Here is a 15,963-nt window from a genome sequence, read left to right as displayed (position 1 = left end):
CTGAAAAATATTCCTGCTTACTCCCTATGGCAGGTTGCGCAGGTCTGTCAGTATAGATTATATATTCATATTGATCAAGAGGCAAGATTTCATTTGGTAGAGGATATTCTTGTTCATATTGCAGAAATGCCTGAGTTTTTAAACTCAGATCAAATCTGTACTCAACATCTGTTGCAGTAAGAGAGCCCATTGTATCCACCTCGGATGCAACGCTTTCGCATTTGGGATGCTGGCCTTTGTAACAGCTTCTATAGCTGGTACTGGAGTCATGACAATGATGAGTTTCCCCTGAGCCAGTGCTCTCTAGCCACGGCAGTCTGAACTGCTGTCGAGATTTTTTTCTGTTGAAGTGAAACGTATTTCTGCATTTGTGAACAGGTGTGATATGTGCAATTGGTACAGTTTCCCCCTCATTAAAGGTTAAATATGAGTACCCGCATTGACCCGCTATCATTCTGATCACTAAGTGGCGTACGTTACACATGTTTGTAAATGTTTGGAAGCCATCATGTCTTCCTGGGGTAAGCGAAGAATACTGGTATGTTCTTATGTCCAGTCCCTGGCCAAGTCAGGTTTTATTAGTTCATAGAAAGGTTTTACCCTTTGTGCGTAATCTAAAATGTATGTCCTGCGAAAATGTAGGAATCCCAGTATTGATTGTAGATTTTTTTTAATGAGGTTGGAGCAGCGCACACTTCTCTAAAAAGTTAGCTGCCAGACTTTTGCCTTCACTTGACAGCTCATATCCCAAAAATAGGACATTGAGGTGGGCTATTTGACTTTTTAAAGTTGAACTTTTAGCCTTCTGCGGCACATCCCATAATTGTGCTTACCCTGGTCAAGTGTCTCGTTAAGTCGTCGTTAGTCAGATACATATCATCCACATAGGACAACGCTTTTTCATCAAAATTTTGAAGTAACAGCTACTCTCGCTGAAAATACACCTGGGCTATTTTTATACCCTTTTGTCTTTGAGACCCCAGCGCACTGAAGGCGGTCAGATATCTGCTTTCAGGTGCTATATTTTGGCAGAAAAATACATTTGAGATATCAAGAGTGGTTTTGTATTTTTTGCATACAATGTTCTTCATTAATGCGGCACTGCATTTTGGACAGCAAGTGTCTTTGTGCAGGAGTTTAAATGTCTAATCTATAACTAGACTATGTGTTGTCCGGTTTAGAGACGGGAAACAAAGGATTGTTCATTGGTGAAGTACATGTCTCAATGACCCCCTGGTACTCAGTTGATCTAAGATCTCCCTGACCTGTTTTTTTAGCTTCTTGCTTTATCGGGTATTGCCTTTGAGCAGTAGGTGAAACTTAACGGGATCACATGGTAGGTTGAGTTCTCATCCCACCCTGCGTGATTTTTGTACAGTGCTGCAGCTTGGGCTACTGCCCACCCCTGTGCATAAGCAGGTTTTAAATGAACGGGTACAATGTCGGAAAAAGTTGGAAAAATTAATTCTTCTCCCCTGGGGCACTCAATTACGAATGCAGGCAGACAATCTTGTTCTGCTAACAGGATGTCATAACCAGATGTTAGTTTCTTCCAAAAAAAGACTTCTTACTTTCCTGGGCTTGTCCCCCTCCAGCCGGAGTGTTACCTCATATAACTTATGTGGGACGCTCATCCTGGTGGCCGGTGTTTCCACCGTGATGTAATCATTCAACTTCGCAGTGACCAGAAATTCCTTCAGGTTCAAGCGAGCTATTGTTACTTCTGCCGCACTGTCTAGCATCATCAGAGCCCGTTCCCCCTTCAGAAATTGTGTCCTCAGAATTCTGGGCATGTCTGATTTTCAGACCAGCAACTTTCTTTTTCTTAAATTGAGGTTTAGGATTTTGTTTCTCTTCATTTTTAAAAGTAAAGTCTTGAGTGAGCTGCTTGTCTATGGACTGTACGCTCCTGTGTTCTGCGAACCCTGAAAGGAAGCAGAGGAACATGCATCAGTATCCCGCTACCTGTCAGGTTTCTTAATATCCCTATTCCTAAGGTTGAAACTCTTTCCAGAGGGCTCCCTTTGGGGAGACCTACCTCGGGAACGAGATCTCTTGTATTTCAAATTTTCGTTTTTATTATCCCACTTTTCAAAGATTTTGGTGTTTGCTTAAAAGTGCCCTTTTCAGGATTGCCCTGTAGTTGAGGTGTTAAAGTTCCCCCCAAAAACTCTGCCTAATTCTGCATATGCAGTTTCTATTATTTTGGGTGGTTCATTCTCCTGTTCTAATGGTGTGAACTCCCTTAGGAGTTGGCGGATTGCCACCGATGCTGCTTCTCCTTTAATGTTAGCTAGTATAATGGCCGATACCTGGTCGTAGTTATTTAATAACTTCATCCCTAAGTTTAGGGCAGGTTCTGCTCCATAATCGTTTTGCATTTGTCTTAATACATCTGGCACTACTGCTAGTGAAGGAATACCTTGTGTCCTGGTATATATGGCAGCAAAGACTGTACCCCAAGAGGTGGCTGTTTTTTGCCACTTACTCCAGACGTCTCTGGGTTTTGTAAGCAGGGTCTCTAAGAAGAGCAAGCACGAATGGGTTACTCAGATTCTACTGTTGATTAAGTGCGCCTTTATTATACCACGTTGGGCGGCATGAAGTGTAGGTCCCAAAGGTACCTTGCCATGCAGGACCTACGACGTTTACGGATAGCATATACTGTGGGTCTGGTGGCAGACTAACTCCGTTCACCCCCGCCGCCCAGGTTAGCCTATGGTTTGCATTAGCTAGCTCGCAGTGCCACTAGACTCTCCTGCTATCAGAGATTCGTTTTTGGCAACCTCAGAACACAACCTCAGACTCTTGGAAACAATATATTACTTTTCACCCAGTCACTCGTGCTTACTTTGCTCTCAGAGAGATACACAGAAGAAACAGTTGGGCGTTTTTACAATAAGAGTTTGTTGTACCGTTCTACTCATGTAAAATATATGTGCTGCTATAACTAATACAGTAGCAGAGAAATGGAACCAGCAGTACAGTGAATAAAAAGAAATAGTATTGTTCTACTATTGTGTAATAGTCGTGAACAGATACAGGAATAGAGAATGCATTTATAAAATAAAGTGCGTACTCCTAAGATACCAGACTAGATGTACCTAAGTGCACCTAGTATGTGAGTAGGTGCTATAGAGCCTAAGCCTGAGAGCCTAAGAGCCAAGAATCCCACTAGGCTTTCAGTCGAGCCTGAATAGTAAAAGTGTAGGACTTCGTCCTGGACTTGAGCTTGACACCTCGCAAGGGATTGTCAGACAACTGTCAGCTGGAGCGATGGCATGCTGGAGCTGCAGCGTCTCTGGTCAGTGTGTCGGCCTTGAATTCTCGGGTTCCTCCTGCCTTCCGAAAGCAAGAGGTGCTGTATTTATACAGTCTATGTACGTGTGTTACCCATTGTTCAGTATGAGGATGGCGTTGGGGATTAAACCTTGTGTATCGATGGGAGAGGTGAAGTGTACCTCCTGGAGTGTACTCAATTATTCGTATGTGCTAAGGATGACGTATTAGCAATATTGATTGGGAGAAACCCACCCTCTGCATGGAACTAGGTGAAAGGTTTAGTCAATAAAAGGCTACAGTCCTTATAAGGTGTAATGTCCATATAAGGCATTGTCCTTATTTGGAGTTATGTCCTTATAAGGCTCGTTCATATGAAATAACAGGTGCTGATGTAGGGAAAGTGTACGATGTTCCCTGGACCTATAGTAGGGTACCGATATGAAATATAACAGGCACAGATCAGTCCCGGAATAATTCTGTCTTCAGGAGTTTCCTGAAGCAAAAAAAGACTAGGACATTTGCACAAGTCCTCCGGCAAGGTGTTCCAATAGTTCGGGGCAAGGTAGGCAAAAGTTTTGCCGCCTGTTCGTATTTTCCTGTAGCTGGGGACCCCTAGCAGCCCTTTACCTTCCGATCCGAGTAGACTGGTGAGGCAGTACACTTTAAACTTGTCTGACAGGTAGCTGGGGCTTGTACCATAAAGTGTTTTATGGGCATGGCAGCAAAGCTTGAATTTAATGCTTTGACCGATACGGAGCCAGTGGAGTAGTTGTAGCCATGGCCCAGAGGAGGTGCGAGGCAGCTTTTTTAGAGACAGGTATGCAGCAACATTCTGTACAATCTGTAATCTGGTCAGAAGGGATTAGTTAGCAGATGCCAGTAGAGCATTACAATAATCCAACCGACCAATGATCAAAGCCTGGATCAGAGTTCTACGACCAGAAAAAGGCAGCCACTGGAACACACTGCGCAGCATGCTCATGGTATGGTAGCAGGTCCGTACAGTAGTCATTTGATCCCTCAGCGATCGCAATACATCCAAATGGACCCCTAGATTTTTTGTCACCGTAGAAGGAGAGGGGGCAGGGCCTAACACCGCAGGTCACCACTTAGGGGACCAGGATGCTTGAGCCGAGCCAAACAGCAGGATTTCAGTCTTGGCCGCATTCAGCTGGAGAAAGTGTTCCGTCATCCAGGCTGATATGGCTAACAAGCCCATAGCAAAACACTGATCAACTAACTGTTCTTATCAAAGGACAGGAGTAGTCGCGCATCAGCGTAACAAAATGGAATAAAACCTTACTCCCTCACGATTTTGGCCAGGTGGGGGCCACAGATATTAAACAAGGTAGAACTCAAACAAGAGCCCTGGGGCACCCCCTTAGTAAGCTCAGCGTTTGGGAGCAGAAGGGACCCACATTGATTGTCTGGGTGCGCTGATCGAGAATGCTAACAAGTGCCTGTCCCTGCAAACCGGCCTCTGTCGGAAAATCAATATGATGAGACCGCGAAGGATGCTTTCAGATCCAATAAGACCAGCAGCACTGCTTTATTATCCAACGCCATTTTAATATGATCACTAACCTACCCTAGTGGACCCAAGCAGATCGGCACCAGGTTCGGCATTCGATGCTGTACACGATCACATGTGACTGCATCAATTCTCGCTGTCTCCACCTCCCCAAAACTTCTGTGCAGTGACAATTGGTGCACTATGCATACAGTACATCAATTTCAATTCTCAAACATGTCACATAGTCCAAACTACAAACACCCTTTAAACTATGCTCTATAGAGTGCCTAAGCATCGTATACAAATCACAGCATGTCAACATCACCAGAGGAATGAAGTGCTAAATAAAGTAATTGGATGGCCAAGAAAGCACGTAAGGCCCCTGAATCAGAATGCCCTTAGAATACATAGTGCAGGTTACAGAAGTGCTTGGCCATCCAAAGAATCTGAAATCAAACATCAAGACTGTGCAGGGTTCATTCCGCTGGAATGTTGATTGAGAAAGAACAAGCAGCACTAGCTTGTTGCGATGGAGATCTGAAAGGGCATTATGTATGAACTTAGGATTAATCCACACTGTTTGGTAAAGCGGACTAGAGTTTACAATCAAACTTCAATTTGGCATTCACATTTTGTGGATGGCAAGGATTGAAAGAGCACCATCTTAAAGCAGAGGTACATCAACTGCAACTTATGGATTGGCTCAAATGGGGGTGGCAGTTGGCTCAGCAGCTTGCTATGCTCCCATGATAAAGGTGAATGGAATACTAGTGGGAATGTCCTCAATGGGGACTTTTAGGGATGGAGCACGCATACCCAGTGTAAGAAAAGTAACAGTTTATTCTATTATTAAGCAATGGCTAACAGGCTACTCTAACCAATGCATAATGGAGACCTTTTGTTAGCTGAAGTAGATGTCAGGATTTGGCAAGTCTGCCACTAGAGTGGCTACGAGCTCATTCCTGCATTCCAAACTAGCATTTCCACCTGGCACTATCAGTCTTTGTGGTGAAACAATATGTATTGGTTCTGTGAAGGGTTTTGATTAGGACAGGAAGAAATGGCGCTCAAGCAAATTCGCCGTAGAGTACCGGATACAGTGCAGTATTTACGGTGCTGCCAGGTCAGAGGAAACAAACCCAAGCAAAAACCCCTGAGATCCACACTAAAACTGGAACCAAGTCCTGTGCACACGTTCAGAGTATTGGGTTTGGGGTCACAACCCACAGATTTAGTACTTCCTGTGAAAGAAATGTTTAGGTCTACACCAGAAAATTCTTGTGTTCAATTTTTATCACGTTCTTAGAATAGGTAAAGAAAGAAAACCAGCCGACACGTGTTTTGTCACATGGGATTTAACCCGTGACTCTTCAGGGCTGTGACCGGTGATACTTCCAACCCGGTCTGAACACGGGTTACTTCATAAATTGGCAGGTATGGTGCAAACGATATGGTGAAATGGGAGAATCCGTCTCGTTTTCCGGTTGTAGTCTCCTTCCACAACCAGAAAACGAGAGATTCAACGACCGCCTGTCCCGTACCTACGGGACCGCATAAAAGACTGACTTACCCGTCCACTTACTGCTCTGGAACACTGAATATTCGGGGTAGTGATTACCCATCCTCCCCTTTCACCATATTATCATTTGCACCATACCTGCCAATTTACGAAGTAACTCGTGTTAAGACCGGGTTGGAAGTATCACAGGTCGAGCGATTTATCGCACAGTACTTTCTCTCCTCACAGCCCTGAAGAGTCACGGGTTAAATCCCATGTGACTAAACACGTGTCGGCTGGTTTTCTTTCTTAACCTATTCCAAGAACGTGATAAAAATTGAACACAAGAATTTTCTGGTGTAGACCTACACATTTCTTTCACAGGAAGTACTAAATCTGTGGGTTGTAACCCCGAACCCAATACTCAGAACGTGTGCCCAGGACTTTGTTCTAGTTTATGGTGAAACAAGTGAACGACTGTGCTAAGATTCGTCTGCAGTATGGAACAACAAGTGAATGCCTGAACTTTGTGATCAGCCATGGTGCTAGATCTAGAAACTTGATTGTAGGAAGGTTTCCCTTTGCTGCTTTCATGCAACCATTTATTAATTAATCTTGAGACTGGCAGATAAGACTGCTGCATCAGATCAGCCTGCAGGTCTCTACCCTCCGCAGGCCTCTTCTGGGCAGAATCTTTTAGGCCAAGGCTTACACCCCCCTCCCCCTTTCCGCCCCTATGTAATGGTCTTGCCTTCCTGTATGACTGGTTTGCAGTTTTCCTGTATTAGTCTGGGAGTTGTCGCATTACGTCCTAAAGCCTCCCCTTGTTGGTGGCAATATTAAGAAGCACCTGCCTCAATTTTATTCAATCCCGGTGTCCAAGTTAGACTATAAAGGAATAGTACGAGTTGAAAGAATTCCACTTCAATTACATGCTGCACTGCAAGAATTTTTTCAGATGCAAAATATAGGCCCGGACTTGCATGCAGGTTGAAGGCAGAGTGATTTGCGGTGATTCAGATCAGTCTCCTGGCAGGATAGATGCCTGCCAAAAGGTCTTGCAATGACATGGGCGGGATGCAAATTTGGCTGGTAATTTAAGCACTGGCCAACTATGTTTTGCGAAGTTGGTGATAATCTGCCTTAGGTAGTAAGGGGGACAGAAATCCTGCTAAAAACTCATCCACTGGGAGTAGAGCTGCCTCTTCGCAAAGGAGGCATATGCTCCTCTGTTTTTTGTTTCAATGTTTGATTTTTTTAATTTTTAACTTTTCACATACTTAGACAGGCACCATTGGCAATCGAATGTATGTTGACAGTGATAGAAAAATATACAAGGCAAATGTTCTCATACAAACATGACATAATCAGTTTGTTTATGCGAAGCTTTTGAGCGTCAAATATAACAGAATATTGATATTTTCAACAAAAAAAAATCATAAGAGTAGCATCCCCTTGAGTCAACATATTAGAAAAACAGAATGCCAGCTGCATTGCAATGCCAGCTGCATTGCAACGCCACCCATCTAAACGCATCCCCCTCCCCAGCTGTACATGGATTGCATATTGGAAATTGTATGAAGCCCACCACTACTGTTTGAATGTTGTTTTAACTTGGGTATGTACATGAGGTGCACAGTGCTTGGGGACTTGCAGGCTTGCTGGGCTTTAATCCCAGTCTCATGATGCCTAAATTACTCATCTGTCCCGGGGGGGGGGGGGGGTCTCCTGCTTTCCCGAATGCCCGAGCTGCAGAAGTCTGTTAGCATTGACTCACATGCTGCTGTCAGTGGCAACGCACAGTCCTATAGTGTCTTCTCTACCACCAGTACACTAAGCTAAGAGCTTTGTGAGTGTTTCCTAATAAGGGGCTAATGCAGTGCATGCTCATAGCATAGGTAGATGACCTCCCACCAGTCCACCTCTGGGGCAATGGGCGTCATTATGGCTAAAGTATTGGTTCATTTTAGCTGGTGTCATGTAGGCTCTGTTTTATTAAGTATTGAATAAGACGGAATCTGGCATTCCAAGGGATGTGTGCGTCCTTCTAGGATAGCCTCCCACTCTCGTCTGGTGCCACGGCAGACCTGTGTCCCAGCAGGTCCTAAGTGATATCAGTGGGAGCGCTGCATGTCCGTAGTGATTCTGCTATCAATCTTGTGAGGTGTCGCCCCATTGCCAGTACATACAAATACTGAATTGTAAAGTGCACCATTGGTTCTTGTGTTATGTCACCCCACTATGTCTGCAGTGTGCGCGTCAGTGCGACGTGAAGTAAGAAATGGCCATGCAAGACTGTATTCTTTGGCGAGCATATCAAACATAAGTAGCTGCTTATCGTGATACAGGTCCCCTAGTGTTTGGGTTCCCGCCTCAATACACTGGCAGAGCTCTACCACAGCTATTGCTTGATACTTTCTGGGCGTGCCTAGCAGGGGCTGGGAGGGTGCGTACGGTGTGACAGTATTTGTAATTCTGGACTACAAAGGAAACCGGTATAGGCCACTCACCAACAGCTGAGTAGGTGCTGCCCGTCCTTCCAGGGTCGAATACTGTTAAGATGTAGCAGTGGGTGTAGCCTGCTTGCCGCATAGCAGTGTCTGCAAGGTGGAGATAAACCCCATCAGGCTACCCACTGCAGCTGCGCAGCCAAGTAGTAATGCTTCATATTAATTACGGCTAGACATCCACGGCTAGTTGGTAGTTACAGTTTAGCCACCGCTACCCTGCTGCGTGTGTCATGCCATATGAACTGCCTCATATCACGTTCGAACATACGAAAAAGCGTGGGCTTGACATAGGGGCAAGTTGGTAAAGTAGTCTTGGGAGAACTACCATATTCAGGAGAGCAATTCGGCCCGTAATGGTCAGTGGAAGGGTGCGCCAGAATGTCATCTGCGATTTGACAGTTGACATAGCACATATGAGGATTCCCTCCAAGAGGTACTACGGGTCTCGGTAGATTCGAATTCCGAGATGCCAGAATGCTGCCTGCTGCCAGTGTATTGTTGATCAGCATCATCGGATCAGGAGATGACTCAGCGAAGGAGTACGGGCATGACTTCCCCCAGTTTACTCGGAGCCTCGATACGGGGGCGAACTCTGACAGCACTATTGTTTTGCATGGTTTCCTAATACCCGGAGATATATTAATATTAGCAGGTCATCAGCATCTAGGGAGACTGCATGTATGCAGTTTCCCAGGGGGATGCCCCAGTGTTTTGTCTTACGCAGAGACTCGGCTAGTGGCTCAATAGCCAGTGAGAACAGCAGGGAGAGCGGGCAGCCTTGTCGCGTGCCACACTAGATTGGGATGGACTGATATATGGGCCTATCTTGACTAGCAGTAGGCTGAGTATATAGCAGTTTCACCAGACTAAGTAAGTTGGCACCCACGTCATATTTGCATAATGCAGCGAATAGGAATTCCCATTCCAACGTATCAAACAGCTTCGAGGTCAAGCACTAGACAGCCCGAGTGTCCAGCACTCCCTCGAGTAGTGAGCTACTCTAAAAAAGCATCTCCTGTTCAGTGGCGTACAACGGGCTGGTTAAAAACCAGCTTTGATCTGCATGCACTAGGTGCAGCACTATTGGGGCCAGCCAGCTTGCTATTATTTTGGCTAGTATTTTTTTACCCGTATTTAGTAATACTAACAGCCATTACGAGCCTATTATGTATTCTTATCTGGCTTAGGCAGCGAGACTAGCAAGGATTCCCAAAGTGTCTCCGGTAATATGGATGCTTCCTGCAAGCTGTGGTATGAGCAGCTGCGGAGCTAAGGCTGGCTGATATGCCTTGTAGTATTCAGCTGGTAGCCCGTCAGGACCGGGCGCTTTAACCGTGGCTTGCATGGTCTTCTCGTCATTGACATTTGTTGCCACTGTTGCAATCATTTGGCATTAGTCATAGTTTTAGCTTTTAAGGGTTGTCACGCATGTGAATGACTACCCTTTTTTAGGGGAAAAAGCAAGAAATTATTTTTACAGCTTGGATTGAGCTGTATGGCTAAGCCAAGCAGGAGACATGCAAACATCTTTCTCACTATGAAACTATCCCCCTTCTGTCCCTAACACTAGGGAAGCATGTTATGTTTAGGAAGTATTTATAAGGCACAACGAACATCCAAAGGTTTTTTGGAACTATAGCAACAAAAGAGTAACATGAGAGTATGAGCAGGACAGTGCCTAGTTGTCAAAAACCTGCTTAAAGAGCCATGTTAACACCTTTCTAAATAGGACCAGTTCAGAAAAAAGTGATTCTACTGGAAGGCCATTCCATAGGAGCAGGTACTGTGAAACTCCATCCCATTCTGATTTTCTTGCATCTTGGAATCACCAAATGCTTAATAGAAGCAGAATGGAGAGTCTGGCCTGGACAGTACCTAAATATACAGTCTCTTAAGCCTGGGGCAGTTGCAGTTCCCTTCCATACCATAAAAGTTAAGCAGCAAGTTTGAAATATAATCCGTTTAATTGGTAGTCAATGAAGGCTCTTTAGATAAGCTGTGATATGCGTTCTGAGGGATTCAGAACTGTAGTCTTTAGTTCATACTCAGAGGACAAGATATATGCTGTTAGCATAATCCAGTATGCCGCCAATAATGGTGACCATAACCGTATTCATGGCATTCAATTTCATAAAGGTTGAATTTTCCTAATGGTTCTCAGAATGATTACACATTTCGAAACAACCATTTGTGTCTTAAAAGATGGACACTGATCAATAGTTATTCCAAACTATTCGCCACTTGTTTTGGGGTAGGTAACACCCATTTCGGACAGTGAGAAAGCTAGTCCAATACCACAAACAAAAGCACACACTGGGCAAGGGTGCACAAAAGTACAGAGCCATGCAGAGGACAGACACTGATGTTGCTACACACGTAACACACCTAGGTTAGGAAACATCAAACAAGACCACTCAGATCACTGGAAAAACACATCCAGCACAGCTCCAGCATTTCATATAGATGGTGATCACTGAATTCTGAACACTAACCATAAGTTAACAATCAAAACCCCTAACAGAAAACACTAGTCAGAACGCACACATCCAACAGAGCTCAATGGTACTATATTGGATAATATATCACTCCACGACAACATACCACTAAAATGATCCACCAAATAACTCAGATTGTCTGATTTAAAGTGATACTGTGAAATGATGGTCCCCCAAGTTTCTGCACTTATTTTCCAAAATTCTAATTCCACGAATAAACTTAAATAAAACCCTTTTGACAAAGCTTAGCTTGGCTAGCTAACGCAAAAACACGTTGGTACATACAAACACTCCAATACGACAGAAGCTGCTTTGAAGTGCCAGACTTGGAGAAATATTTGTATGGCGAGGCCTACTACGCCATGCACTTCATCACCCAGATAGGTAATTCATTTCATGCCAAAAAAGGAGCAGACCGGAACACTCAAGTCCCTCCTGAAGCAAAAACTCAAGGTCTAGTGGGTATGGTCGCATCTACTGGTTTAGCATAGAAAAAACCCATGTGCCCAATCAGGGTTTCCTTGCGTGTATGCACCTGTGTTGCCCGTACCCAACAATCTTATGCTTCGCTGCACAGCAGAATCCAAGGCAATCCGTGCCTTAATTGGAGCGGCGATAACTCCTGTGCAACATTTATATATGAATGAGAAGTTTCTTACCAACTAGTCATTCAAAGAGGGCTGCAAAACCACCCTCTGGATACATTTACAATTAAAGCCACTGTTGGTGAATGCATGCCCGGTTTCTGGAGGAACCATTTAGCTTTAAGCCATTAGTCCAACTATTCACTATGCCATCGGACAGCAAAGAGGTTGGACTGATACGGGGAAGGGTAGCCTGGGAGTCAGGAATGGAGGAAGGGCCTGACAAAAGGATAAATGGGGATTCAGCTGTAGACAGATTGTCTGAATTATAAGCAAACTGTTGCATTTTAATTATTTGCATAGGATTTACATCATGTTGGAAAGGCAACAGAATAGACCACACCTGATCAGATTTCCTTATTGTGCAGACCTTCATTGTATCTTGGATAAGCCCGTCAACTGAATTACAATTTCGGGGTGGTGTGGCACAATTCCTAGAAGATGACAGGAACCCACATTGAACTTGACCAGACAATGTTGCTGTTAGGATATGATAAATCGCTTCCCTGCAAAGTCAGACGGTTTACTAGAATGGTGCTATTGCCGGCAAAAGGGAGAGCCGCCATGAATTGAGACTGAATCATTGAACCATCGACTGATTAATGGATTAACATGGTGATGTGTAATGATACACTGGGCACATCCACTGATGCAACCACAAACCTGTAGACCCAAGGATGTATGCCTCTCAAGGACATATTTTAAAAGACATGAGCCATGTAGGGGTGAGCATAGTGATGGCCCATCCATTAGCAATGTGTCCTGGACTAAAAAAACCTATGTAACGATAAAGCCTTAAGTAATAGAGAACAAAATGTTCTGGGCTGACTAAATTGTGCGTACAATGCACCAATACACTGCTACAACTGTATGACAAGATAATTGCTTTTTCTGTTTTCTTTGTACTCTTTATACTTTTGTGAAATAAAAGTTTAAGGAAAAAATTAAAGTGATACTTTCGCCCTCAACAAGACACCATACTCAATCATTGACGTTTTAAGACTTACCCATCGTCTACAATGGCATGCACCCAAATCAGTAATAACCTCGAACTACATACACCCAAAAACCATTACAGCACCGGAATACAGTTAAAGTGAAGCATCTTAGTCACACCCACAAAACGACCTCGTTATGGTACCAAAATGCAAACATACATTAAGACTATTGGCAACAGACTGCTACTAAAGCCCATAACAAACGAGAATCATCTGCTATTTCAACTTACCAAGCCAAATATGAATAAACCATGTGTGGCGCATTAAAGTATTTACAAAATAAAACAGAAGACTAATATTGACAAAATACGTATTTAACTTACTTGGAAAAATTTCATTAAGGAATTCTATTTCCTCCTGGAAATTTCTGTGTGGGTACTCTTGATGTGATGGCTTCATGAAATTCTTACGGGAATAAAAGAAGTTCTAAAAAAAAAAAATCTTCATGAAACAAAAACTACAAAATAGTAGAATGTAAATAAGGTATTTATCTATACACCTATGATCACAGATTTCAATATATACACCAGTTTAATGACACCATTCCTATACTGAGCAGCAAAGGTAACAATCTTCAGATACCTTTATCAGAAGCAGTTCCTCAGCTGGCGGTGAATGGAAATATGTGAATGTGTGACAGTCATTACTGCAAAGCATTATTTATGTCCATGGGACCTTTATACTTAATACTGAACATGCTATTTGAGAAGAACCTACAGGTTATAAAAAAAAAAAAGAAGAAAAGTGTGCTGCCTGATTTATATAGACAATCAATTTTTTAACTATGCTTATCTCGAAGTAAATTTGATTAAAAGCCTATATTTTACCCTAGCAGACGTAACCGCTATAAATGTCAATTTTCCTGTAAACTACATTCGCAGATTGCTGCAGCAATCGAAACGGAGGACAAAACGAAAACCAGATTAGTCCTTTCCAAAAATGCAGACTTCCTGACCTGGGTTTGCATTTAAGGAAGGCTGAGCCAAAAAGTAATCAAAAGTAAGGGTTCTAATTGTAAATGGTAATAGCTGCGCCTCACAATGTGGTATCCTTTCTAACTACAACAAATACAAAATCTTCAACTCAATTCGAAGCATCTTCTTGACGTTCTTAAATTAATATGCACAGATTGCAGTGCCACATAATGGCCACTTTACCCAACACAACAATGGCAGATTGAGGTGGTAAAACTTGCATTGGAACTTCAGAAAGGAGGTACTGTCTGCACACGAGCCTCCAAAATAGTGGTCTTACGATAAATGGGTTATTTTAAATTCTGCATCAAGACTGAGTTCTTTTGGAGATCACAGTAACTATAGGAAAACATAGCATCTTCAGAAAGCTAGGTTCTGGAAACTAGTAAATAAAGCCGAAGTAACTTGTTCCCCGATGTGGCTAATAGACTTACCAAAACTCCATCATGTCCTTACCCTTTTCAACACTATTCAGCACCCTGTTTAGAATGTCTGCTTTGTAATTTTGTTCTACAGGCAGATGAATTGTTGACAAACAGCCTCTTTTCCAGCTCTAAGCGAGTGAAACAATGGAGGTTCCAAAAACATCCCTGTCGCCGACTGCCCCATGCTCTGATGCAATATACTTCCTTTGTATGGTCTATATAGACCAACTAGCAAAAGAGCGAGGAAAAAAAGGGAGTACGTCCTATTCCCCAGAAAATACAAAATAGGGACAGACCTTGGGGGGGGGGGGGGGGGGGGGGGGAGGGATCCAAATTCACTGCATAGGCTTTCTTCAGGACCAGGAAGTGGTTTGAGGTCAAAAAAGGCCACGTGAGATCAGTGCACACACTAAGGTGTACTGTGAAAGTGGGGGTGATCCCATACTTTCACCAAAGAACTACATACCAGGGCAATTGCTCATTATCAGCATGGATCCCAGAGGGGGGGCGGGACCTGTAGTCACATGCATCAAGGTTGGCCGCCTGCGTGGGTACCTGCTGTGGTCCTGCGACGTGGGAACCCAGAGATCAAACCAAGTCCTGGTCCTGAAGAAAGCCCATCAACCTACGGTACAAGAGCTGAAACATGTAGACCATCACAAGGATATTCTAGACCAATTCAGACCTGATATCCGCCTTTTTAAAAAATCTTTTCCCAGGACCTTAACAATAAAATACTACAAGCTTGAAGGAGGATCCTAGAGACCATTTTAAACCATCACACTGAATTCACATCTATCACAACAAGCATTGGCATAGCCAATAGGTCTCGCCCATGGGACCTTATAAGTATTTAGCCATGCAACAGTTGCATAACTAAATACTTATAAGGTCCCAAAAGCGAGACCTATTGGATATGCCAATGCATGTTTGTTTATTACTGCTCTGTAGTAATGGAGGCACCTGTGCTTTAGCTTAAACATCTTAAGCTAAAGTCGGGTGCCGAGATTGCTTCAACAGTAAAGAATCGTCTATTTCTTTACTTTTGTAGCAATCTCAGCACCTGACTTTAGCCTAAGATATTTAAGCTAAAGCACGGGTGCCACCATTACTACATAGAAGTAATAAACAGAAATAAACAAGCATTGGCTCACGGAGATCAAAGCGGTCGCGAAAGTGATTGCGATCAAGCGCGGCACCCGCACACATGCACTGTAGCTCTAGGCTGGCCATGGTAGCACTTTGAGCCCTGACAAAAAAGCCTCGCCAGACCAGCGCATGCGCTGGGTCAGGCGAGACCTAAAAAAACACCAGCTTCGCTGTATTCAAGCGAAGCACACCTAAGATGCACTCTGCACCCTAGATGGGAACCCGATGATTAAGCATGCCACCAACTAGGTTAGTGGGTAAGGGTTCTTTTAAAACCCAATGGGTTTCCCCCTATTCTCTGGTCTTGATGCAGTGAATTTGGATTCTCCCTTAGGGTCCGTCCCTATTGTTCTATACAGACCATTACTGAGTCAACCAGGATTGATTTCAGAGCCAGAGATCACCGAGTTGAAAATGGAGGTCTTCTATCAGTCCTAAGAATCTGAACGGCCCCAAAGCCAAAACACTAGTGGGA

The 15,963-nt window shown here is 43.7% G+C and overlaps 1 protein-coding gene across 2 annotated transcripts in view; it reads right to left on the bottom strand.

The window, feature by feature from the left end:
• AMD1 (adenosylmethionine decarboxylase 1) overlaps nucleotides 1–15,963 on the bottom strand; it is an 83,564-nt gene that overhangs the window by 34,190 nt on the left and 33,411 nt on the right. For both annotated transcript variants that reach the window (XM_085612132.1, XM_085612133.1), the window contains exon 4: nucleotides 13,264–13,366. In XM_085612132.1, coding sequence (XP_085468258.1) covers nucleotides 13,264–13,366 — 103 coding nt within the window. The remainder of the gene's footprint in view (nucleotides 1–13,263; nucleotides 13,367–15,963) is intronic.

This window comes from Triturus cristatus, chromosome 6 (assembly GCF_964204655.1).
Source record: "Triturus cristatus chromosome 6, aTriCri1.1, whole genome shotgun sequence".
Classification (NCBI taxonomy): domain Eukaryota; kingdom Metazoa; phylum Chordata; class Amphibia; order Caudata; family Salamandridae; genus Triturus; species Triturus cristatus.
This window is presented reverse-complemented; position numbering and strand designations above follow the sequence as displayed.